Source organism: Cupressus sempervirens, chromosome 7 (genome assembly GCF_028749045.1).
Source record: "Cupressus sempervirens isolate cs-2001-9-10 chromosome 7, ASM2874904v1, whole genome shotgun sequence".
Lineage (NCBI taxonomy): Eukaryota > Viridiplantae > Streptophyta > Pinopsida > Cupressales > Cupressaceae > Cupressus > Cupressus sempervirens.
In genome coordinates this window covers 96515537-96542967 of record NC_143124.1, presented here as the reverse complement: position 1 = coordinate 96542967, position 27431 = coordinate 96515537, and the positions used below count along the sequence as shown (strand labels likewise).

General features: G+C 36.9%; 1 protein-coding gene across 2 annotated transcripts in view; it reads left to right on the top strand.

Moving 5' to 3' along the window:
* The first annotated feature begins 1304 nt into the window (after positions 1-1304).
* Positions 1305-27431, top strand: part of LOC149545664 (uncharacterized) — a 106585-nt gene continuing 80458 nt past the window's right edge. Inside the window, exons 1-7 of one of the 2 annotated variants that reach the window (XM_089790767.1) lie at positions 3450-3514; positions 3655-3738; positions 3836-4075; positions 4208-4270; positions 4387-4426; positions 5195-5269; positions 5366-5439. In XM_089790767.1, the coding sequence (XP_089646893.1) occupies positions 3999-4075; positions 4208-4270; positions 4387-4426; positions 5195-5269; positions 5366-5439 (329 nt within the window). In that variant the 5' untranslated portion in view covers positions 3450-3514; positions 3655-3738; positions 3836-3998. Of the gene's footprint in view, positions 3515-3654; positions 3739-3835; positions 4076-4207; positions 4271-4386; positions 4427-5194; positions 5270-5365; positions 5440-27431 lie in introns of both variants that reach the window. The other variant, XM_089790766.1, reaches the window with a different exon arrangement.

The window sequence follows — 27431 nt, the reverse complement described above, 5'->3', positions numbered from 1 at the left end:
CTCATCTTGATTTGATATTCTCAAGTATTTGTTACACGTCATGATATTAATGCCAAGTATTTGAAACTGACGGTGGCAAGTTACTGCTACTAAACATCCTAATGAGGTTAACGATGTTGATTTTTATAGTTTATCTATGTATTCTGAACTTCCTAAAGTTTGTTTTTGGTATCTTTAAATTTTAATTAATGGAAAAGGTCTATTCATAAAAAATATTGACCTAAAATATTTGTTTGAGAAGCTTTTCAATAAGATACATTACTAGTTCCAATAGCTGATGACAATTAAACAACAAGTTGAAATGCTTAATTTCATTTATAACTGGAGAAATTGTCTAGCCCCTTTGGGGTGCTTCTTGGATATGGGAATTAATTGGCCACATTTTCAGGTTATCAAGTTGCTATATATAAATTTGCATCTATATCGTTTGGCAACAAATGGACTCATTTGCTTGGATGAGTTATTGCTTACACATCATGATCTATGCATAGTGCTTTTAATCTTTTATGTTGTCAAATATTTGTAGGATTAAGGTGTAATTTTTTTCATAAAGAAACATTTTGTCACAATGCAACATTTATTTTCCACTGGTTGCATAGCAACAACAACATAGAGCTAGAAAAAAACTAGCAACAACAACAAAAAGGAGAAAAGCTAGGAGCTACACAAACAACCACAACAAGTCATAAATTCAGGCTGTACTCTCCAACAATGCAGCAAGAAGTTAAATCAATTATAGTGGTAGTAAGAGTGGGAAGCGTCTACCCAACCCATGGAATAGACATAAATCTATTATTTAATATTAAATTGAAATTAAAAAACAATTGCTTTAATTTATAACTAATTAAAAAATTGTAATACACAACAATTCCGTAGGTTGGATAGCCATTTCGCATTGGCATCTCCTTGACATGTCTCCACATTTTACACACCTCCTTCCAAACCCACCAAAGGCAGGGACTAGAGCTACACAGAACCCTCCTTGTTTTATATTTCATTTTTTCTAACAACTTGATCTCAACTAATAAGTTGTAAGTTTGCTTTAAAGAAAAAACTCTAAAGTATGAAAAACAATTCAAGAGACAAAAAAAAAAAACAATATTAAGGACTATCTACCTTGGTCTCAAATCTATGAATTTGTTGATTTTTTTAAAATTTCAGATCAGAAGACAAAAACAAAACATACGTATGTCCCTCTAGAAAACTGATAATTAAAAATATTATTAAACAAATTTAAAGAGTATATTAATTATTACATATAAAACATTGTAAACATAAGGAAATATAGAAAACGAGGACGGGCGGGCTATTTTATTCACAGACCTAAAAATGGTCTGGTATCCGCCATCGTGAAGTTTTCCCTTCCACCCCTCATAAACAGCATTCAAATTTTCTGAATAATAATATGAAGATGACCGACTTCAGGTTTTTAATGAAGAATGGAATTTGAAACTCTCGCATAAACCTTGAAGGGAAGCACCAGCTCAGGATTCCGGGCCATGACTGTATAGTCGAACTTCCTCAGCTATGGTTCATGCGAGACATGTCATAAAATCCTTCCCCAAATACGGTATGTGTTCGATTATATTCATACCCAGACATTTTTGCAGTAATAAAGTTTACAGTCCTCATAAAAACAATAGCGGGAAGACTTCTTTGCCACAGCAATCCGATTTTCACAATCACATACTACGCCTCTGTTCCTCCAACAATGTTAACAATGCCCTCAGCGAAGTGAGAAAAATGCTAGAAATAAAATCCATGATGCCCACAGTAGTTACCTGCAATATTGTACTAGGAGCCCTCACCAGGGCTAAGGACTATAATTCTGCGCTGGGTCTCCATAACTTAATGGTTAATTCAGGATTAGTGCCTGACATTGTTACATTCAATACCATTCTCAACTGTCATTGTGAGTATGGTCAGATTGAGTCCGTTTTTCAAGTTTTCATGCAAATAGAAAAAATGGGTTACAAGCCTAGTATTGTTACCTTTGGTATAATGGTGAAGGGGTTATGTAAAGTAGGGAAAACGCAGAAAGCGGTAGAGTTCTTTAATCAAATGTTGGCGAAAGGGCATAGGCCCGATCTTCTTATTTGCAATACATTGATGGATGGGCTCTGCAAACAGGGCATTGGCCAGTTAATGCCAATGATGAGGATTTATGGGCTCATGATTAAGGGAGGAGTGTGTCCCGATATTGTCACTTTCAACACCGTCCTTAATTGTTATTGTAAAATTGGTCAGATAGAATATGCTTTTCAACTTTTTTGGCAATTAGAGAAAATGGGTCATAGACCTAGTGTAGTGACCTTTGGAACAATTATTAAGGGTCTCTGCAAGGTGGGTAGAATGCAGGATGCCATGAAGCTATTTTGCCAAATGTCGCACAGAGGCCTCAGTCCAGGTGTTGTTATTTATAATACATTGTTGGATGGGTTCTTCAAGCATGGTAAAAGTACTGAGTCAGTAGCTATTTTGCAAGAAATGATAGAGGAAGGACACAGACCTGATATTTTCACATACAGTACATGGCTTGCTTGGTTGTGCGAGGAAGGGAAATTAAAAGAGGCCTTAGAGCTGATGGAGGTAATGCTACAAAAAAGTATGCCTCTGGACGTCACCATGTACAATACTGTTATTGATGGATTTTGCAAGAAGAGAAGGATTGCCGAGGCTAGAATGATTTTTAGACATATGCTAGAAAAGGGTCAGAGTCCAAATGCTGTCACTTATAGCACATTTATGGATGGATTGTGTAAAGAGGATAAAGTAGGGGAAGCCATGGATCTTTTATATGAGATGTTGGGCAAAGGGCATAGCCCCAGCACTGTCACATATAACATATTACTTGATGGACTTTGTAAAGCACATAATATGCAGAAGGCGGCATGTTTGTATGAGGAAATGTTAGGGAAAGGCCTTGTTCCAGATACTGTAACATATACTACATTAATTAGAGGGATGTGTAAGGATGGGAATATGAGAGAGGCTGAGAGACTTTTTGATCAAATGTTAGAGTTAGGTCCTAGCCCAGATGGCATTACATATACTGTGCTTATTGCTGGATATTGCAACGAAGGTAATGTTTTGGCAGCAAAGAAACTTTTTGAAGATATGATGGAAAAACGTCTAGCCCCTTACTTGATGACATATAGTGCCATAATTGGAGGGTTATGCAATGAAGGAAATTTTGAAGAGGCTTTGAGTCTTTTTCAGGAGATGCTGGATAAAGGTATTATTCCTGATGATATCTTGTATGGCACTTTGATGAATGGACTGTGCAAATATGGCAGAACAGAGGAGGCGAAGAAAATCTTCAATGAAATGGTAGAGCGAGGTCACAATTTTAAGAATGAGATGGTGTATCATAATCACAATGTTAAGGGCATGGCTTGTTTCTCATAAATATAAACATTGTTATGTTAGTTATCGCTATTCATCCAGAGCATGTTCAGTAAACCTTTTTCCTTTGTAGGATGTACCATTTGGGCTTAGCAGGTGGATCATACAGGTAATATGTTTCTCTAAGTTTGCTTCATCAAAATTGTTGATTCTTTCTCATGACCTTAATTGTGAACATTTAAAGCGAACATATTCATCTGGAATTGACTCTTGAACTTCTAAATAGATATTGCTTAATCTGTCAAATAGATATTGCTTAATCTGTCAAGTAGGCCATAGCCTGGCCAGTGTGAGTTGAGTGGACTTGGTGCAATAGCTGAATTGAAAATAAAGGTTAGTCCAATGCCCAATCGTAAGTCCCCTTATATGATGTTCATTCTTTATGAAGCTTGTAATCAATGCTTTGATATTTATGTATATGCTGAATCAGGTCTGTGGACAACTTGACACGATGCTTCAGAAAAGTGCTGAGTGATGGGAATATATAGCTAATAAGCACATAATGCAACAGAGAGATGCATGTTAAATGGAGATGTTGTGAGGTCACGTAGCTGGAAGATCTGACATTTGAAATTGCTTCCCATATTTCTGAAATGCTCTGGATGACTTTTTGTTTGGCAGTACTGACAAAAGATGTAATTATTCTCATGGCAAAGAGCTTGAACATTGGGTAATCTTTAATTATAAAAATGTGATCTATAGCATTGTAAATAGAATAAGTCGACAGACCATCTAATAACAGTCATATTGGAGACTTTACTTTTGCCTGAGGTTACAGTATTTTTGCTTTTGTTTCAAACAGTATTGGACAATTGGTTATGGAGGAGTTTTATTTAGAGGGTACAGTGCAGATCTCCGTCCGCAGGTATCATAAATCTCTTTGTAATAGCTTCTTCAAGTGGTTAAATGCCAATAATAGCATATCGTTCAGTTGAATGAGATAATGTGCAGTGGTAATTTTGTTTTCTATGACAACTCCAGATTCAAATCTGTAGGAAACATGATGAAATTTAGAAGTCAGGTGAGATATGATGGCCAACATGCTGGGTGCAGTGTAGCACAATAGATGGTACTCTGTGCAAGTCCTCAGTGATTTTGACAGAAGAATTATCTAACCATCGTGCCATTTACACTGAAAGTTATACCATGACATTAACTTAACAAAGAGAAAAATATGAAAATTATATAATAATATTTTATTATGAAAATATTTTTATTTTCTCCCTTTCTTTGGTCTTATATGTACACTGGACAACTTGTTTTTCGTCACGCTTTCTTTGAATTTGAGTGGATTGTCTTTTTAACTTAGCTATAATAGCTTTATGCTTTTGTATAAATCCTTTTTGCTAAGAGTCCATTCTGTTGCCCAAAGTAGCTTTTTGAGACGAGAATGGAGATTCGATGTTGGAACAATCTAATAATACCTATAATTTCTGGAAGGCCTGTGATAGATCGCCGCCACATGTATACATGTTCCTGCACAAAAACATCAAAGATTAACTAATATAATCATAACACAACCCATTTTTGACATGGGCTGAAATAGCAATGGATGGTCCTTTTTCAACATAGATGTAATATGCCTTGGATTTTATATTTCTTCGTTTATTTTCATTAAAAGTTTGACTAATCACTGTACGGATCCATCGAATATAAGGTAGGGCTGTCCATTAATTTTCCACTCACTGAGAGATACTTGGTGATTATTTAGTATGAGTCTTTTACTTTCTTATATCTTTCTTTTGGGTTTGACTTCACAGTTCAGTTTTTAACGCTGGATTAAATGCAGAAAATCTCAGATACAGAACAAGCCTTTTGTGCTGCAGTAGATACTAGGTTAGAAGTTGGTTTATTCTCTTATATGGTAAGTTTTTTGATGTAATGTTTAAATATCAATTGTTTATTCTGACATTGGGCCCTTTATCTACACTGTGATGCCATTTAAGCTTCTTGATTCCAGGAGCTTATTTTTAGTCTGAAAGCAATCATGGCATTAAAGCACGTAAAACCGAATATTCTGAAGCTGTACCCAAGGTGCGTCCACTGCTCCTTATGGCATTGATTCTTGTCAAGAATATGCTATTATTCAGCTTGTACATCTCGTGCATAGTGATTTGATTAGTTAGATACTCTGTTGGAATCTTAGAGTTAGGGCAAACTAGGAGAATGGCTTTAAAGGCTCTCTTTGCTCAATATGTTACTAAAGCATTTTACTTCGTTATATAAATGAGTTATAGTATTTCTAATAGTTCATATCTGCCTATGAAGATTTGTAATTCTATTTGTTGACACATTATGAATCTCCACGTCTTTTAATGTACACATATGCATGTGCAGTCACAGATGCATCGTAATCATTTAGGGATTTCTAGTGTCTTCAACAGATATAATTCATTATTACAAATTACTATTAAGCTTCTAGTCAAGCCTTAGATAAGATAAGATAACTTTATTATTGTCCAACAAGTGACCAGAAGATAGGTCAAAGGGACTGCCAAGAATACAACAACAGACCGACCCACAACAAGGGTACCAAATGGTACTCTTGGAAACAAGAGCAAAGTAGAAAAACAAACAAGAACTAAGGAAACTAGATCACAACAATGGGGCAAGGAACCAAAGAGGGACCACCCTACACACCTAGGAACCAAAAGCCCTAGGAAAGAACCTATAATTCGAGGGGTAAAGAGGAAGAGCAATGAGTGGCCTTGGAATGTCTTTGAGAAGTCGTGGAAGATGGCCTCTTTTGGGTGGTCCTGGAGGATGAAGTATGTTATTGCTATAAGGAGACTCTATGAGGCCTAACTATATAAGAGACTCAGGCGAGGGGCCAAGATGGTGCTTGGTACCCCGACCTAAAAGGAGACCCACGAAGAAGGAAGTGATAAGTCGGTAAGAGCATGAATGTGAGTGTGTGTAGGGGCTTGTAGGTGAAGTGTGTAGTGCTGAAGGTTGGTAGCCTCTTTATGTAAAGGGCAAGACACCACTGATCTGTGTATCTGCAGAAGGTGGAGAGATCCTAATACTCCTTGAAGAGGCAGTAGAATTTCCCTTGGTCTCATAGTAAATAGGGTAGCGGAGAATGAAATGGTCATCGGTCTCTGCTTTGCTGATATTGCATAGTAGGCAAAACTTGTGCTCTTTCTGTAACTGATGATTAGTCTCATGCGGAGTTGATGAGAGCCTACTCTGAAGGAGCTAACAGGAATCCAGTGGGCTCGTGATCAATGATGGGATATGTATGAGGGACAGATGATGATCTTGTCTTGAATCTCTAAGAAGTGTGTAACATAAAATGTCGTCTTAGAGAAAAAGCCCCCACGAGGGTTAACCTAGGTAGTATGAATGAATTGTTTGTAAATGTTGGTCCCGATGCACCTGCTCAACTCCTGATTGGAGCAAAGGAGGTTGGGTGGGGCCCAAGAGAGTACTGGAAAGGAGGAAGACTGCCAATTTCGATACTTATTGAACCAAGAAGGCTGACAGTGTCCACAAACTAGTAATAGGCTCTCTCAGAAGAGGCAGAGGCATCAATAAACTTTGAGGAACAAAGGACGAGGAAGGAATACTTACTGCACCTTGTTGATGTGAGTTTTGTTCCACTACAACATGCATAATCAAATACTTAATGTTTTAATGAGAAACACCAAACACTCAATCCTCTCTTGATATAAGTTCATCTCTCATGCTAAGCTTGCAAAGTAAGATCATGAAATGACTTCAAGGTTCCTTCTTAATTGTGGACTTCACTCATTTTTATGACGTGATCTGCTGGTTGTCACAAAGGGACTTACACTATTCATTCAACGGATCTTGCGCTTTTAAAAATTTGGCTCTACAATTTGCAATGAAAATTTAAGTTCTAACTTTCCAATTCTCCTCTTCAACTCAAATTTCAAACCTCTACTTCTACTTCTACTTCTACTTCTACTTCTACTTCTACTTCTACTTCTACAAGGAATGTAAGTAATCATGGATGGACTTGGACTCTACTAGATGTAATCTCACCAGAGGCTCCACCCACCTAGTGCAAGCTTCTAAGGATATACTCAAATGGTTTTCAAATCAATATCTACCCTCTTCAATCCCATCAATGGATGCAAATTAAAGATTGGATATCAATTGAAGCTAAGTGCATTCGATCATCAACTTACCACACAAAGCACTATTACCATAAGCAAGAGGCTAGTGGCCCGAATTTGTCGAGTCATACAAGTGAACATCCATAATGACTTCCATCCAAATAAACTACTTCTAACAACATGAAACAAAATCCTAAATTGAGTGAGGAAATATGGATCACCATGCAATAATACAAACTTGATCACAACAATTCACCAACTTGGTCACACCAATTCACCATGCAAGACACAACAATGAAAAGTAGAGCAAATCTACATTATATTAGCAACAATTCTCCAAAAAGTCCCTCCCTTTACTAATGAGATAGGCAATCCTTATATAGGGAGCTCAAATACACTGAATGGCCAAGATTGATTTGAAATCAAGGGCCAAGATTAATCCACATAAGTGCTAATTAGGGTTTCATCACCATCTGCTACAAATATCAAATGCTCACCCAAATGCAATTAAACACCACCTTGTGGGCCAATTAAAAAAATTACATTGCCCTCATGGGCCAATAATAAAATTCCAATATATAACAACCGGATAAGGATCAACAACACTTGGACCAATGAGAAGAGAGCACTTGTAGAAGAAGCCATTGCCTTGTTACTAGGAAAATTCGAAAGAAACCATGGACCAATTGGAAAAAAGGCCATTAAGCCACCTCATCATCTTAACTTGCAAGGCAAACAACCACATGTAAGAATTAAATCTTAAATTATAATTGCAATAAGACTTAGAAAATCATCACAAACTTGCCATTCTAATTTTCAATAAAAAATAATTTAATGGGGCAATGCAAAGTCGATTGGAAAATATTTATTTTATTGGCATTCATAATTTATTTTCCATTATTTTAATTTCCCATTTGTTAAAACCAATGCCATTTGGATAATTTCAATGCAACAATGGATGAACTAATTAATTCATTTTAAAAAGAAATCCATATTTTGCAAAATCAAGGTAAATTTAGTCTCCACCCAATTTAAAACCCACCATTTTGCACATTTGAGGCAATTCTTAGTCCCATCTCAATTTAAAACCACCTTTTTATTGTTTTTTACTTATTTATTTTTCTTTTAATTTTCAAAACTTTCTCTCAATATTATTTTTTAAAATAATTTTTTAGAGTTATTCTTATCTTTGAAATTTGTTCATTTTTCACAATTTTCCAATAAATTTTAAACTTTCAAATTGTTTCATTAAACTCTAGGAGAGGTAGGGTGGTTTTGTAATAAGATTTCTTATTAATCTTGAAGTGGAAACCATTATGGACTTAGGCAAAACCATCAAACACGAAGTGGAAACCACTAGGGACTTAGGCAAAACCATTAATCATAAGTGGAAACCATTAGGCACTTTGGCAAAATAATGGTGGAAATCAAGGGTGACTTAGGGAAATACATGTAGCATGTGAAATTGATTGTTTGCACTTGATGATGCGTTCGAGGAGAAGAAACTGCACGCTTCGTGCTGAAGCCCAAGCCGACTCCAAGATAGAGGGCTCGCAAACAACGAAACCATAGAGGACAATAGGCCTAATGAGAGTCTCCATGAGGGTTATCTTGGACATGGTGTCAAAAACATTGTCACTCAAGGAGGGCCAAAGAACCATAACCCTTGTCAATTTGCGGTTGGAGGGTTTATCTCATGCCAAAATGAGGGCCAGAGAACTTGACCCCCACGTAGGTGTAGGATGAAGAGATCCACCTTCGCCTTCCTAAAGAAGTGTAGGTGAGAGATCTCAAGTCCATTGAAGACCATAACCTTGGTCTTCCCCTAATTCACCATGAGATGTTGCTAATCGCAGAATAAGGCAAGGCCATCTAATTGTTGCTAAAGGCCCTTGAGAGAGGCCATGAGGATTGTGTCATCAGCAAAGAGTAAAATGGATATCAAAACTCGGTGGAGCAGGCACTTATCCCCCACAAAGTGCTTTTGGAGGAAAGTTTTAAACTCATTAATGTAGATCTCGAACAAAGTGGGGGAAAGGGGCAACCTTGCTTTAGCCCAATAGTACTCATGATGAAGTTAGAGAGCCCGCAAGGGGTCTTAAGATGACCAAGGAGCCTCTTATATAATCCCATGATGACAGCTAAAAGGATCTCTAAAATACCAATGTCTCCAAGTCTTTGAAAGAGGGTCGATATCAACACAAAAACAAAGGCTTTGCTGATATCCACAAAGCAACAATAGACCTTCAAGTAGCGATCAAGATTGGAAAGCTCGGTCAGGAACCCTTCCTCATCAGCCATTTTGTTGCTACTCATGTTTCTGATGTCTTCCTTGACATTTGTACATGTGAATATGTGGTAATGAGAGGAGGGGTGTGTTGGTTATCAAAATCGTTGATTGGAAACCTACGAGCCTTGCCTGTTTGATGCTGGAATATCTAATTGATTTTGGCCAACTTGACAGGATAAATCAAATTGACTTAAATCCTCCACGCTTTTGGCTCTGTTAAACCAAGGTCTGTACACTTGATCCTAAACAACAAAACTTGGATCCAAGATGTTCTATAGCGAATAGATTATAATGCAAAGGCAATCTCCTTAAATGGCAAGATTCTAAGGAAAAACTTTTGGATTAGGAACAATGAATAATCTTCGAATTTTAATTACTTTAATAGAGTTGTGAATTGCTGAAAGGAAAATTTAAAATGAATTACTTAAATAGATAAGTATCAAATCCTTCGAAGAAAAAGATTAGAAAATCGCTAGCGCATGAATTGAGAAGCATGAGCAGTTAAATGATTAGTGCCGAATTTCAAATGGGCAATAGAGTCAATAGTATACTTTCTCACATACAATTTTATGATATACAATATCTATAAACAATTTAGTTATCAAGATGCATCAAATTATTCCCTTTTATGTGTATTTAAACTAGTCTATAATGTTTTAACCTATAAAAGGACAAAATAGATACAAATATTAAAACAATTTTATTTTACTGTATTTGTATTTATCAAGTTCAAATAGCAGTGAACAATTTGATCTACTTATCGTGATAATGAATTGTTGATAAATAAAAATAAAATGATCACAAAAGATGGACCATATAATATTTAACTCTTTTAACGCAAATGAAATTCTTACTAATTGTATTGCAAGAAAGTCATGTTGAAGACACCCAATTAGTGACGCTCCATTCAACACAATTTCTCACAATATTTGAAATATATATCCAATAGCTTCAATGTGTAGGAGCTTAGTTCGACTTCAATCTTTTTAGGAGATGAATTCGATAACAAACGTGCCTCAAAATGTGCAGAGTCTTTTTTAAAATACGTCTTGAATGGTATTGTTGTTCAGTTTTACATCATATATTTATAGAACCACAAGGGGTATTTGGTTTGTTTTCCCAAACAACGTACCTCTTCATAACTCAAAACTATCATAAAGCAATTAACATTCGAAGATTATTCATCATTCGTAATCCATAAGTTTTTCCTTAGAATCTTGCCATTTAAGGAGATTGCCTTTGCATTATAATCTATTCGCTATAGAACATCTTGGATCCAAGTTTTTCTGTCCAGGATCAAGTGTACAGGCCTTGGTTTAGCAGAGCCAAAAGCATGGAGGATTTAAGCCAATTTGATTTATCCTGTCAAGTTGGCCAAAATCGTTTAGATATCCCAACATCAAGCAGGCAAGGCTCGTAGGTTTCTAATCAACGATTTTGATAACCAATAGATTGACGACTCTACTGGGGAGAGTTGCTTGCAATACATATTGCGAAGTTACCTAGAATTTCTAAGTTCGTAGATCAGTATCAGAAATTGTATCAGTTTGTTTGGAAGTGTACTCTGTTGGAAGTAAGAACCCGAAAGATCAATACATTCCTCGAAAGAGGTGGCGACTCTATTTAATAAAGGATTTCAGCTGGTAGCTCTGCTGAGGGAGAAGATTCAAAAGGAAGTGATTTGATCGTGTACTATGGAGAATATGCACTATGATTAGGAAGCGGATCTATGTTACACCATGGAGGAAGAATACATACACCCTTTAGATGAATTTTTTAATTTGGAAAGATATGAAGGCGATACATCAGCACATTTGTTTATAAGGATGGTGGATATTTTTCGGGAAGTACCTTCAGACATCATGCCTCCACGCAAGGAACTGATAAGAAAGTTTTGTGAGTTGGGAATCTCGCCAAAAGATCCTAATTTGATGCTTCTCTTCCAAATATTGGATGAAGGTCCGAGTTATATATCTCCTTTGGATGCATATTTGAATTTAGAAAAGCAAGAAGAAGAATCTGCAACACAATTCTTTATGAGAATGTTTAATGCTTATCAAGAAATATCTTCAGAATACAGACCTCCATCATCTGATCTTCTCTACAAGATGCAGGAATTAGGCCTCTTATATGATCATCAGTTTCTTAACTTTCTTAAACTTATGGATAATGAACTAGTTGCAGAGGAAAATGAATGTGAGACTAAAGTAAGATATGAGTCAAATGAAGTTTTAGATTCAAATGGAGATGAAGATTTTGAATATTCTGAAGGAGAATTAGCCCATGATGATACTTATATGCCTATAGATGACAGTGAATGTGAAAATGAGGAAGAGGATTCTCTTAGTGTGGAGGAGATTTCAGCCTTGTTAGATTTAGAATATCAGAAGCATGTTGAGAAAAATGGTCCAATTTTTTTCTCAAATCACCATGGTGAGCAAGGTGATGGATCAGTACATTCTAAAGGGGTACTGGATGAAGGAGATGGTAATTTAGAGGAATCATATAGTGAGGATGAAGTAGAACTGCATACAATGTATGAACATGGGAGGGTTCAGAAGGTAATGTTGATGAAGACTTTATTTTTGTTGATGACACACTTGATGGTCCAAATGAAAGCTCTCATGAAGGCATACCTAAATATTCTGTGTTCCTAAACCCGTTGTTTGAAGAGCAAGCAGAAAAGGATATGTCTGAGTTCACTATGTTCTCAAATCCATTGTTTCAGGAAGGTCTTCCATGCAGCCAAATCCATCAGCATTATGATGAGGATAGCAGGTCCGATTTTGAAATTGATGAAACTCATGAAGTGTATTCAGAAGATGAGACTTCTTTCAATTCATCCTATTAGCAGGAGTTGCAGCAAATACGTGAAGGAGAGGTGGAATCAGCCAAGTGTAATGAGGAGAGTATGTTGGGGAATAGTTCTGAAAATTGTTCCAGTATCCTACCTGATCAAGTTCTTGATAAAAAGGAAGTTCTTGAATGTGAGTTATCTTCGATTTCTTTTTGTGAAAACGGGTCAGATTGTATGCATAAAGATCTTCCACCTAGCAAAGATGACAGTGTACTTGATGAATTCGCAGAGGCTAAACATAAATGAGATCCTAAAGACTACATTGAAGAAGTAGAGCCAATAACCATTATCTATGAGGACAGTGCATCTAATACAGGTTTGATGTATGAGCAGCAGACTGAAATGACGAAAGAAAGACATATATCAAATGATGCTTGTTCTCTAACATTTGCTAATGGATCAGATTCTACTAAGGAACAGTATAATATCATGATTAGGATATCCAAAGTGTTACGTGATCAGAATCGAGTGTTTGATAGAGGGAAGAATAAATGTTTATTTTTTGGGGGGCTTGGGGCTACCCAATCTCACCTTGCATCATGTAAAGCATGGATGCTCGGTCTGCTCCTCCAGAGATAGCTGGAATCTCACTATCCCCAACGAGAGCCACTGATGGAGCCCTTAATTTTTGCCTCCATTAGTGATGTTGGAGACTGGAAAGAAAATAATAATTGATGTCAACGATTTATAGAGAAACAAATTATCAATTACCAAGTCAGTGATCTGCATTTTTAATCAATATCCATATTGTACTAAGACTTTACAAACCATCAGACTAAGGAGGTATCTGCAATCAGGTATGCTGTCAAAGACAAAGTTCAATATGATTTATTCAGAGAAGTGATTGCAAAATAAGGCAGTACAACAGTAACTTTCAAAGATCACTGAAAATACCAGAAGTCTACATCATGAAACTTGTCGGAGAAAATCAACATATCAAATTCTGAATATATTGCTGAAGATGATTATTTAAATCACTGATAATACAAGATGATGAAAGTGATAGAGAGAAAATGCCATTGACATACAACAGAAATAATAAATTATTGGGTATTTAGGGACTGCACAGTGTCTAAATTCCATATGATGTGCAGTAGTTCATAAAGGCACCCAAAGACTTGCAGAGGATTCATGAAACGAAAGGAGGCAAAACAGTTAGACACATCAGTAATGAATCCAGTGAGGGTTTACATGAGATACCAATAACATGTGCGACAGTTGGTAATGTTCAAGTCTGATTTTGCAGTGACAAAACACAAATATCACATGCTTATACATCAGTCTTCCTAAGAGGTAATAGATACCAGACAGTCTGGGCAGAAATATACAAAAGAAATCAAAATTTCACAATGTTTCATGGCAGAATATCTATCCGGCATAGATAAGAGAGAGACTAAACATAACAAGTTTCTAAGTGGCGAATACAGACTATATACGTTAGCGCACATATCCCATTGTTTGTGAACTTCAAATAAAATAAAATAGAGCATGTGCCGTGAAGGAGGGCTTGATGAATTAAATAAAAGAACAAACACAGTTGAAACTAAGATGGAGGTATATATTGCCGGCAATGAATAACATTATAAAAGAATTTTTTTTTTGCCGCAATAATGCTCAGCCAAGACAAGAGATGAGTCAATGAATAAAAGCCTGGTGAACATCGAATACAAATAAAGATGTTAGAACCGATTGGTGAAAGAAATGTAAACAACGATAATCTTTCCTTCTCATAATAAACATTGCACATATATATGAAGATGGCAATAAAAGGATACAAGAGCGGCAATGATTTCTCTGGAAAAGGCAAAGACGACAGACACAAAGACACTGATTATTTGTTTACACAAGACCATGCTAAGCCTTGCTACGCGTAACACTGAAAACAAAACTTCCAAGTCGCAGGTTATTAATATGAAGAGTTTCGAAGGCAAAGGATTAAAGTGAGGTCTGACAGTGAATAAAAGTTGCATGGATTTAATATATTAGTATTAGGAATGTCAGAAATAATGTCTTTTTAGGATGCTCAAAGAGCCCGTCATGAGAAGTTAAGTTTCCGCATGAATTAAACTTTTCAAACAAAATAATTAAGAGCAGTACCAAAGGGTGTGATTGAGTTTAAAATAATTGTTATTGAAAGAGTGCTATTTAAGAAATGACTTTATGAAAAGTCATGTTCTTTTATAATGTAAAATATAAAAGGGCAAGTATCATTCGGCAAGAGAAATAAGATATATCTGAACATTTTATTTTCTCTTAGGAGAAAGTATTTCATATTTTTTATTGTATGGAGGAATAAGGGGCTCATTATGACTTTGTAATATAAATTCTATTTTTTTATTTTAATAATAAAATAAAATGTTCTTTGTTTATTATTAAAGGCGTGGAGATTTAAACTGCAGGCGAATTGTCCTTTGTAATTATTTTCTAGAATTCTGTATATAGTTTAAATGTCAGATAAGTGGACATGGTCATTTAGCATTTTAAATTTGATCATCGCAGATATTGGGAAATATTAGATTATTTCCGTATCTATGTCCAGTTTGTCTCCATACCAGAGGAGTTAAAGCTCAATCTGGACTAATTTAAGATTGCGTAATATTTGGTTTGTTGCATCTTGATTATTTAATTGTTGGCAGTATAAGTGCTTAAGAACTTTATGAAGTTGTACGTAAAAATTCACTGAAGTTGACTCTATTGCCCGGATGAGCAGAGGCACTGGTCTTTTATCATTGAAGTTAGAAAATCTGTAACTTCCTTCCTACAAGCATCAAATCAATTATTTATAAATATTTTAGAATCCATTCAATTCAAACGCTCAACATCCAGTTTTCATTGAGTTCGAGGACCTTGCCAGCCGGAGAACTCCAAAGCTTAAATTCGCTCTAGAAAAGCCTTGAACCAGACAGTTAGTGTTAAGGTGAAGGTTTACCCACTTGGGTGTAGCGGAGCCCGAAGTGTAGGGGAATCAAAAAGTATTCCCGTTCGTTGCCCAGAACTAATTGAGAAGTCCTATTGAAGAAGTGGTAGGCTCTTGGATTTCCAATCTGCGGTTTTGGGAACCAACAGGGTGAACTAGAAGGGGGCTTGGTTGGGGATATCCTAGAGCTTGGTGGTATGGGAGACCTAAAGGTTGTGCATTTCAGGTAGGAGATTAGAGTCTTTGGAAGAGAGTATGCCAAAAAGGTTTGGTAGAGTGAGTGAGAGAGGCCATGAGGATTCTCCTATGCTGAGAAATGAAGGAGCATTTCTTGTAGTGGAGGAAGTGGCAGTTCTAGGTTTTAAATTGAGTGAAAGAGGGGTGCTAGAGAGTGAAAGCTAAATGCAATCTCTGATGGAAATCCTAGCAATCACTTTCATACCATTTGTTTATAGGGCAAGTGTGTCTCAATCAAGCTGAGGTGGGCAGAGGGGTGGTGGATAGAAACCATGGTGACATCCTAAAGGGAGGATGAAAAGCAAATGAACATAGATGCTGCACACTCCAAGAAGGAGAAAAGGGGGTTGGGGGGAGGAGTTGCTTGAGGTGGAGAGTGAAGAGGTCACGGTTGCCATAGTCGTAGTGAAATAGGGTGTGGGGGAGGCTCGGGAGGTGGGGGGACGGGGTGGAAGTGGTGGGAGAGATGAAAGAATGGAGGGAAATTCAATCAACTAGAGGGATAAGGGAGACATAGAAGTGACAAATGCAAGGAAGAAACATTTGGCTAGAATGGATGTTGTCAACCACACTTGCTCCATCACCATGAGGTCTGCAAGTGAAAAGATGGAAGTCAACACTCGATCTCGTTTAGGATCACCAAGTTGGAAGCCTCACAAAATTGCATAAGATGGTGTTCGTACTTTGTGAGGGGACCGAGAGTGTCATTGGAAGAGTTCTAGAGCCCCAAGGAAGTAGGATCTGTGTCCCCAACACATATTGAATCTGCAACCCTATTCTGGAGCATTGGAGAGGAGTCCGAGTGCACTAATTAGGAGCATTAAAGTCGCCCAAAATTAGAATGTCACTTACCGAAGAGAACTAAGCAATGCTATTTTGAAGCTCAATAAAGGGGTCACCATTAGAGCTGTTATGTACAATGTTTGGGGATGCGGCCAAAGGGAAGTAGCATGCAACATAAAGCTCCCTGTGATGGGGAATCACACAACAAACTTAAACCCACAAGAATCGGGTCGAAGGATTGGTGTAAACCACAGAAATTTGCCACCGCAAGCAATCATTTACAAGACAAGCAACAACTCCAAAACTGTAGGCCCCACCTAAGAATCTACGCTCTCATGGGTTACCATTCCAACAATTAACCTATAGTATTGTATTGTCTCCATGCTTGATAGCCCCCTTAAACCGCAAGTATCATTTTGACACATCAGAGGATTGGGATTCCAAACCCGGGGGAAGGAATCATGAATAATTGCCTTTAGGTTCCGAATTAGAACCCACTTCCCTTCCGTCTTAGTAGCTGCACCGAGATCCCTAGAATGTTTAAGTTGATCTTCAAAGGAAGCAAGAATAACCTCCTCCGGGCCCTAAGAGCTCTAAGTCTAGCCCCTACAATTAGGAAGTGCAAAAGCAATGTCGAGTCATAGCCTACCCAAGCTCGATCAAGACTGATATCCCTGATCAAGCTGTTCACTAAGAAATGATTATCCTGTAGAAATCACATCAATGGCAATAGGTGGAAGACCGCAGACTTTTAGGTTTAGCTCTCTCATCCTCTTAGTACGATCCTCAATGAGCTTCAATTAGACAAGTTCTTCAATGCCCGCAAGAGGTGGACTGCTGCTATTATTATAAAGTGAAGCCCAACTTTTGATGTGTTTTTCTGTTTCATATAGCGAGTCATGAAAGTTGACTAATTCAAATTGTTTAGTTTTTAGCTCAATGATATTGTCTTTAATAGTAAAATGTTCAATCTGGTTTGGATTAAGTTTTTGAGATTTAAAGTTTCCTCAACAACTATTGTAACTTTGTCAGTAAGCGATTGTAAAGATGATTTCAGGGAGAGGTGTTCATCTTCAAACCTTCCAACTTGATTAAGCTTGTCCAAAAAATAACTATCTAATGTGCTTTGGTAAGTTTGGAAGGGTGTCACTATAGGTTGGGGTCCTCATGTATGTAGTAGGGTAGACTAGTGGCAAGAAAGGGTTGCAGGAGTGAGAGTAGGAAGTAGAAGGCAGTAAGCATGAGCAAGAATAGGTCAACCCTAGACATAGCTGAACACACAACCCAACAAAGCAACAAATGCTTGCTGCGAACAGTCCTTTGCCAAAGACAAAAAACACAACAACCAACTGTGAATAGACCAAAGATGCCAACAAGAGCAAACAAAGAAACATCAAAACCTGCGGTGAAAAGAAGCAGGAGCCAACACAAATCAAAATGGGGATGGAGAAAACAAGGACATGGCCGAGTGAGCCAAAAGGGCTAACAAATCGTCGATGCTAGCGTGAAGGGCACACCGCTCACAGCAAAGAAGCAAGGGAACCAGAAGGGGGTGTCGATGGGGAAGAAGAGCAAGTGAACTAAACCAAACAAAATCTAAATGTAGGAAGGATGCTAAACAACATTTATTTCAATTGATAATTTATTTATCTTATGAAAACAATAGGAGAATATATGTTGGTATGATCCTTACAAATTTCTGCTTCATAGTCTTGCCTCCACTGCAAAAACGTAGCAAGGGATTGTCAACCGAAAGTTGAAATCAAGGCAACTTTTGCCACCCAGATTTGCTGATTGACCTCAGAGCTAGAATAATCTAGGGTTTTGATGCAGGAGCATCTTGCATAAAAAAAAAAAGGGGAAATCATTTTGTTTTTGTTTGTTTTTCAAAACAAAAAAAAAAAGAGAAAAATTTTAAATTAAAAAAAAAAAAAAATTGTGGAGAAGAGAGAAAGTGATGAAAATTAGAAGAAAAACAGGAAAAAAAAAATGGAGAAAAGAGGGAAGAGGCATTTAATAGGTGGCATTATTAAATGTAACTTGTGGCTTAAGGGTTTATTTAATGTAGCTTGCTAGTGGCTGACTTGTGGCTTGGTTTGGTATAGGTAGAGGGCTTTGTCTTGTCATTATTCATTGTCCAGCTTGGAGAAGAGGATGTGGAGGAGGAGCGAACTTTGAAGAGCTAGTAGCTGCGGCTTGGAAAACAAGGAGATTGCTTGGTGGGCTTGCAAGCTCAAGTTGAGATCTTCCTTGGAGGTTTCTACCAGAGTGTGGATTTGGACTAGCTAGAGTTGGGATTGGATCTTGAGGGATCTTGCATAATTACTATTGTAATTGCTTATGTATTTGGCCATAACTTGGAAGGTGTTACAACTGGGCATGTTGGATGTAAATCTTATGATTATATTATGAGAATTGGCATTATTTTGGATCTAATTATCTATGTTATTATTTGTTCTTCCATTGTGTGGTTATTTGTTGGGGGCTAGGACATCTCCTTTGGGGATTCTCCTGCCTTGCACTGCATCAGGTTTGAGGTCTAAAACTCTCAATACCCTAATGCTGTGACCAGACAAGGAAAACTGCATGCCCTAGATCTGACTTGGTGTTGAATCCTCTGCATTGAGCATGTGCAATGAATTGTTATTCTCTCAGACCCTTAATATATTTCATTTGTGATGCCTATCCAAAATATTCACATGCTTTTCATGTCCTTATGAAACAGATGCAATTCGCAACAAGTTATCGCTGTTAGGGAATCCTTAGGCACTAAGTCTGCAATTACTCTTACATCCATTGTTAATATTTTTTTGATGCTAACACCCAGATTGCTCTCATCCTGTCCAACCTGAACCAGCCTGGGTCCTACAACCTAGTCAGTTTTTTGTCTCCCAGTTTTTGAAATAGATGGATTTGCTAATCAACACTCTGCAAAATGAATTTTTACAAATGAAAATGGTTGTAGGTATTTTAGCTAAGTTACTGCTTCTGCTACAAGTGTAGGTATGGTTTTTGGTGCCTACTATGGCGATACGACAATATATTTCCTTGGGTATGGCTTTAAATTATAAGAACAATGATGCTCATAATTGGCAATAAATAAAGTATTAAAATTTAAAATACCTCATATTCATAATTTGCAAAAATGAAAATGCTGTCTCAAATATCATTAGACAATGAAAAATTCAAAATTACAATCAATATTAAATAGTCCTATGAGTGGCATCAGGTTCACTTTGAAGGAGAGAAGGGTCAGGCAGAAGAGAATCATGTTCCACCATCACATTGGTTCCATGATTACAGTCATATTTCCATAGCGAGAACAGAAATTTAGAGCTCCCACAAATATTACCACATTTTTATCTAGTTGATAACCTTTACAACTAATTGGTGTTTCCTTGCAACCAAAATTTAGATCATTTGGATGATTGAGTTGTGCAACTATGTCCTGACCAAGTGTGTATCCTGCAACTCTTGGAGGAAAAATCCAGTCATCACAATCATCACGATCTGCCCAAAGTGAATCGCACACCAATCCCTCAATATCATACTTCTTGCATGCGGTTCAGAGCCTATGTTTTATCAATTGTGTCCAATGATGGAGAGAGACCCCTGTGCAAGCAAAAGATAAGGCAGGTAGTAGTGCATATTTTCTGTTTGTTCAGATATCTTCAACGACTTAATATCCTTCTAGCTTGGTGATCTTTTTTAATGATCGTTTTAGACCTCTTCAGTGTGTTCCATAATCTAGAAGACTTGGTGTGTGATATTGCAAGTATCAAGTCTAAGTATTGGCTGTTGTAAACTACAAAACTATACAACACAACATTATCTTGATAAGAAAAGATCCATTTCAATAAATATTGTGCAATTTTATCAGAGATATAAGAAGCTTTCAAGTTATAGAGGCATTGAGAAGAATACTTACACTCTCATTTAATAAAGACATTCCTATTTTGAAATTAATATTTTGAGAAAATGGATGGCTATGGCACATGGCATTATAATTAAAAAACACGAGGGTGTCCAAATCCCCGAGGAAGAAAAAAATTGTAGATTGTAGAATGGTTCAAAAAAATCCTCATTCCCAAAAGCAAATGGTTTAAATAAGTATTTACTATTTACACTTTACTTAAGTTTACTTAGGTCAATGCATATTCATATTAGTTGTCATGTAGACACCTAGGAGTTTGCATATTTGTATGAGTGGTCATGTTGTCAACACAGTAGTTTACATCTTATTTGAGCACATGTGTCTACTATATCTCTTTATGAGATACAATTTTGTATTCTTATCCTCTCGTCATTGCATGCACATTCATGCACAGTGGAGGATAATCCACTCTTGGTGGACATGTGCTTAGTTGTTGCTTATCTCTTTGCATGACTCCTAGTCATCTTGATTGCCTTTATATAAAAGGCACTTCTATTATGTATTCATCCAATTATCTGATTAATCCATTCTCATTTGATCATATCTTGTTTCTCTTGTATTATCTTTTGAGCTTTTAGATGTTAGAATTTCATTCTTGCCTTAGGCAAATTCTTACATAGTACGAGAGCTTGAGGCAAATTCTTACATGGTATCAGAGCTATACCAAATTCTTACATGCTAGCAGAGCCAGATGAGCGTTCATTGCATAACCATTGGAGAGATTTTTTTGCAGGTCAAGATTGGAGCTTGTTGGTGCAAATCAAATGTTGGCATCACATTAAGGTTCAAAAACCCCTAAATTGGCTCCTGTTTCATCCAAATTAGACATCTGAGTCAAAATCTAGTCATTTAATTTTTGGAGGTGCGATGACAGCGATTTAGAAAAAATAATTATAGAGGTGATTTTCAAACAATAGTATCTCCTCATACGGAATCCTTTTTTTGAGCAATTATTTTTGTTTTGGGGTAGAATTTTGTGATCTACACATTGGTGCAGGTTGTTTGTGATCACTGTTTTTGAATTTGTCTAGAAATTTGAAATCTCAATTTTTACATCTTTGGAGGCTTCGTTTGGGCTCATATAGACACAGTTTTAGGTGCTATTTTTTATGAAAGTGCATGATTTATTGTGTACTTTCCATATTTGGTATTAGTTTGGAGTAATATTAAGTGGACATAGTACTTTCAGCATTTGGTCATTTTTTGACCTATTTTGGCACTTGTAATTGATTAGATCTTTTAGATATCTTGTGTCCTAATTGTATTGAGTCTATTATTATTTCACATTTTCTATTGTAATAATCATAGTCAAAATCCCACTTTGGCCAAATTGAGCAAGTGGCAATTGTATTTGCATTACATATAAAGTGCCAAAATCATCTATTTAAGGGGGGTTCCTTGATTCATTGCATATTGGGGGGTACATTGATTAGTACATCATGGATTAGAATGATTAAATTATCTTGACAACACAAAACTATAAGCAATGGAGTAAATTAGTTCTCACTTATCTTAGTGAGCATAATGCATTTCCATATGTGAAAGGACTTTTATACAATGATGACACTATTAAAATCATTTATTGAGCACTTTATCTACATATGGATATGGAGGTTATGGATTCACTTGATGACATGAAGTCAATTGATCCTTGTGATATTTGGATCTATCTTTGGGAGATTTATGGAGATCCACATGATCCTCTATTCCCAAAAGATCTTTTACCTCCAGTTGTAGCTCCTTCCTTTCTAGTTGAGGTCACTACATCTATTGTTGTTTTTGATGATGCTTATATTCATACAACCATGGATTTAGGTTGTTTACAGCAACGAGATATTCATTCTCTTCTAGACTTAGTTCCATGGGATGACTACTTGACAGACATTTCCAGTTTGTTTGTGGAGTCTTACCTTGCAGATTTGGTAGATATTATTGACGACATTCATCTTCTCTTTGGTGAACATGATCCTTCTTTAGTTGTTGCGAGGGATCATGCTGACTCTCATCTTCATTCTCTACCTGATCAGTCTTTTGAGGTTGACATGATGGTAGATCCTTTGATACAGCAGTTGGAGGAGGTCACTTTCGCTTTAGAGGAGATATTTGAGTCTTTGATACATGTTCTACATTCATCCTTAGTTGATCCCGATTTTTCTTTTTCAGCAAAGTGGCATAATACACATGATTTGGAGGAGGCACCTTTCAATTTTGACATGGGGACACTTGTAGAGGTTTCAAAGATTCCATTCATTCTGAGGGTTCTTCCTACTAATTGGGGAGGATTTTTTTGTATACCTATGGTACCTTTTCTTCCTCAAGGGAGAAACATTATTCTGTTGTTATGGTGCAGCTTCTACTTTGATCCAAGAGCATCTTTCATGCGTGTATATTCGATGTTGAGGAGGGGCTTCTTTGCTTCTCTTCCTTCTTCATTTGAGAAGACATACTTTTCTTTGGAGTTTGAACCAAATTCTTACATGGTGCAATTACCATTGTTTCCTTGCTTATCACCTTCTATTGTTGGTCTTGATCTTGATTGGTTCATGGCATCTTCATTATTCAAGGACATGGTGACACATCTTTAGACTTCAGAAACAACATGCTTCATAGGGATTTCCCTTCCATCTTCTTGTCCAAAATGGAAAGCCTTCTTGCATTTGTATTTGGTGTATCTTCTTCCTAAGGGGAGAAATGCAATTTGTAGACATTGGATTATCTTGTCTTCAATCACTTTCTATACTTGCAAGAGATCACTCACTATGGGGGGGATTTCATTTCTCCTTATTTCCTTCTTATGGAGGGATTCTCTATTGTATATGCATGATATATGTCATAATAGAGGGGTCTTGATTACTCCATCCATATACGCATCTTGCTTTATTTTTCTTCTCTCTTTTTGGGGGAGGGTTTTTCCCATGTGGTTTTTCGTCTTTCTCCACTTTATGAGAGATTGCATTGCATATTTTTTTTGCACTTGTAGTTTGTACATGGGTGCCTAACATGGCTTAGTAGCCGGGACCCATCTTGCATTATTATCTAGCTTTTGTGAGCTTAAGTGGATTTCCCTAAGTTGCACTTAAAGGGGGTTGTTAGTGTAAATAAGTATTTACTAGTTACACTTTACTTAAGTTTACATAGGTTAATGCATATTCATATTAGTTGTCATGTAGACACCTAGGAGTTTCCATATTCATGAGTTGTCATGTTGACAATATAGTAGTTCGCATCTTACTTGAGCACATGTTGTCTACTTTCTCTCTTTACGAGATACAACTTTGTATTCTTATTCTCTCATTGTTGCATGTACATTCATGCACAATGGAGGATAATCCACTCTTGGTGGACATGTGCTTAGTTGTTGCTTATCTCTTTGCATGACTCCTAGTCATCTTGATTGCTTTTATATACTAGGCACTTCTATGATGTATGTATCCAATGATATGATTAATCCATTCTCATTTGATCATATTTGGTCTTTCTTGTGCTATCTCTTGAGCTTCTAGATCTTGGAATGTCATTCTTGCCTTAGACAAATTTTTACATGGTACGAAAGCTTGAGGTAGATTCTGACATGGTATCAGAGCTATACAAAATTCTTATAGTGTCCAAATCCCCTAGGAAGAATTTTTTTGTAGATTGCATAATGGTTCAGAAAACTCCTCATTTCTGAAAGCAAAATCAACTTCCAAATTGATGTTGCCTGAAACATCATTGTTAGCTGATACTTATCTGAGGTGTTAACATTGGCAACTATATACATTCTTCCCATTTACTAGATACTTCACCTATTTTCAAAGTCAATTTCTCACATAACATTCACCTAAAAGAAGTGAAATTTTTTGGTAAGCATTTCGAAGACGACTCTTATATACAATATCATAAATTTTTGCCGTCAAGACCAATATGATTCTAGTGAATTTGTTAAGAGATTTTGAAGCAGCATGCTAAATTTTGAAGAGAGAAGAACCTTGGAGAGAGGAGGTTGTTCCTAAAAAAGTGTGAAGTTGCTTTCAGTTGAGGAGTTAAGGAAAGAAGTGAATTTCAGAGGTTGATTTTTTGTTGTAAGTGGGAAAAATTTGAAAGAAAGCATAAATTTCTAAAGCAGAGAGAAAATCTTGTTCTAGAGAGGAAGTGTGAATTTTTTTGATAAATTTCTAAAATTTTCTCCCGCAAGGACATGTTTATTTGCAAGAAGAATTTGGGTTTTCTTTTTCCCATTTCTTGGATGCTCTCATGTATGTTTAATTTCTGTTTTGTAGGAAGGTGGAAACGACAAAACCTAGAGGAACAAGTTTGACTAGAAAGCAACTGATCAAGAATGAGTAGAGGGTATTTTATCCCGAGTCCACAATTATGTCAAAGTGGGTGGATGTTGGAGACAAATCTCGGATGCCTTGACATGAATGAATTTAGTAGAAGAATGGTTGAAGGTCATAGCAGATCTCTCTCCAACATCAAGTTCAAAAGTATTTGAAATCCCTACGTTCTGTTAAGTGGTACTAAAATCAAAAGAGCAAGCACTTAGAGTTTTCACCATTGGGATTCAACGTTGTGAAGGCGTGATAAACAATAGGTGGCTCCAGAGGAATAAATCTCACCATTCTAAATTGTCTAGGCAATTAATTGGGCTTGATCTCTAGTGGGAATATAGTGATATAGTCATGATGCTTAGGAGAATATTAGGATTCCTCAATCCTACAAGTTCAAGGCATGGATACAGTGTTTCATTGAACAAGTGGTTGGAGAATTCAACAACGTGGATTGGGCTGGAATAACTAGCTAAGTTGTAAGGTTCGAACCTTGCCAGCTGGGTCTAGGTCCAAGTCCTTGGGTTTGGATTCGTGTTGGGTCCATGGTGGGTCCACCGCAGATTGTGGGGGTCCTTGTGGGTTTGTTGATCCGTAGATCCATAATGCGTGGCACGGATCCTACCCGAATGTGCGGACCCATAGTCCATGGCACGAACCTTGCCCAGACCCGCAAACCCATAGTCCATGGTACATACCCTGCTCGGACCCGCGGACCCACAAGGACCCACAATACGTGTTGCGGACCCTGCCCAAACTCACCATGGACCTAGGAGGACCATCAAGGACCCTTTGCGGATCATCAAGGACCCCATGCGGACCCACAATCCATGATGCCAAAATGTATTTTAAAAACACAAAAAACTATATTTATTATTATTTTATTAAGGTACAACTATACACACACACATGAACCACAATTTAAGCCAAGATGTGCCTTAATTAAGCCCTTAATTTATTTGTTTATATATTATATCGAATTGCAGTTTACTAATGGTACTGTTATAAGATGCAATTAACCAAATTGGTAAAACAATACCATTAGTAAACTGCAATTTGATATAATTTAAAATCAATTGGTACAACTCACAAAAATATATATATTCAAGCCCACCATTAATAAAATAAAATGTGACACTAAATATCAATACCAATTAAATTAAATCCAAATCCAACACAAAGATGATGTAAAATATCAGACCAAATTGAATTATATATTGAATAACTGGAAACCACATTGGCAGTCAAGCCAAGTCATAAATATTGTTTCTCTTATTATATATATAATCACAAACCCCCGACAAACTCGAATGGGATTTTTTTTGTCCAAATCACGAACCCGTACTTGAATCTGAACCTGTCCCCCTCCCTGAACCGATAACTTAGATAATTTGCGACAACCTAAATGAGCAACTGGTGAATCTGGAACAGTCGCGAAAGTTTTATATGAGTTCCTATGTCATCTACATGTTGACTTGTATGATGAAATACAATGGACTAAGGTGGAAGGGAATAACTGGAAGTAGTTCTCAATGCTTAAAGGATCATGAATGTTACCCTTAATTGCATTTGTATGTTGTGGATAATTATGTCAGAGTCAATGATGCTTTTGCAAAGCACATTGTCAGTACGGCAGAAGAGATTGCACATGAGATAACCAATTGGATGATGGAGTTGATTGAGGAGTATGGAGCATGGCTCATTGAGTTTCCTACTTTCACCTACATCAGATTATAGGTCTTCACAACTTATAAGCTCCCAAGAGATCCCTTTGATAAGATGGTCTTGGTAAAGGTCACTTGACAATTGGCGAGTTATGACAAAATTGAGAAGAAGAGGAAGTTGGGACTTGAATTTACAATTTCTACTGGAAAAGAAGCAGTTGAGATGTGTCCCTGCTTGAATGCAACTGAGAGATCATCAAAGGAACCACATTTCTACCATCTAGCACTTTTTCAGGTATGGGCAGATTATGACCTCTACAATAGAATTAGAGTAGTGGGAGGTGTTAAATACCAACACTAGAGCACCTTGAGGTTTTCTGGACCAATACTGTTGATGAAAATGAAATTAGAAAGAGGATATATTCCAGGTTGCTGCTCAATATGATCAGAGCCTGCGTGATATAATGGGAGAATAATTGAATATGATCCAAAAGGGATACAACTTGGAAAAGGAAATGACAATGTTTCCATATGATTGGTCATGAAAAGAGATCTCAGGCATTGATAAATTATCTATGTCCATTCTGGAATTCATGAAATTGTGGGTTGATTGACAATTTGATACGCTGAAGGTACTGAAGGATAGCTTGACAAATAAATTGATGGGTCATCAATCCTTGAGGGATGATAGACCAAGGCATCCCTTAGGAGGGAGAATGGAAGAAGGAAAAATTCCTTTAGGAAGTGCTGAACTAAGACAAGGAAAGATTGTTGGCAGGGAAGTGCAATTGAGAGGTAGGCTTGACCTTCATATTGAAGAACCCCTGCAGAAGAGGCAACAGTTAGGGGATACTCCATCTTCACCTAGTCGGACTTTGAGTGTGCAGGAGATAGGCCCTGTTACCAAGGAAGAACTAGAAACGAGCATAAGGAGAATTGAGCAAGGTCACATGGC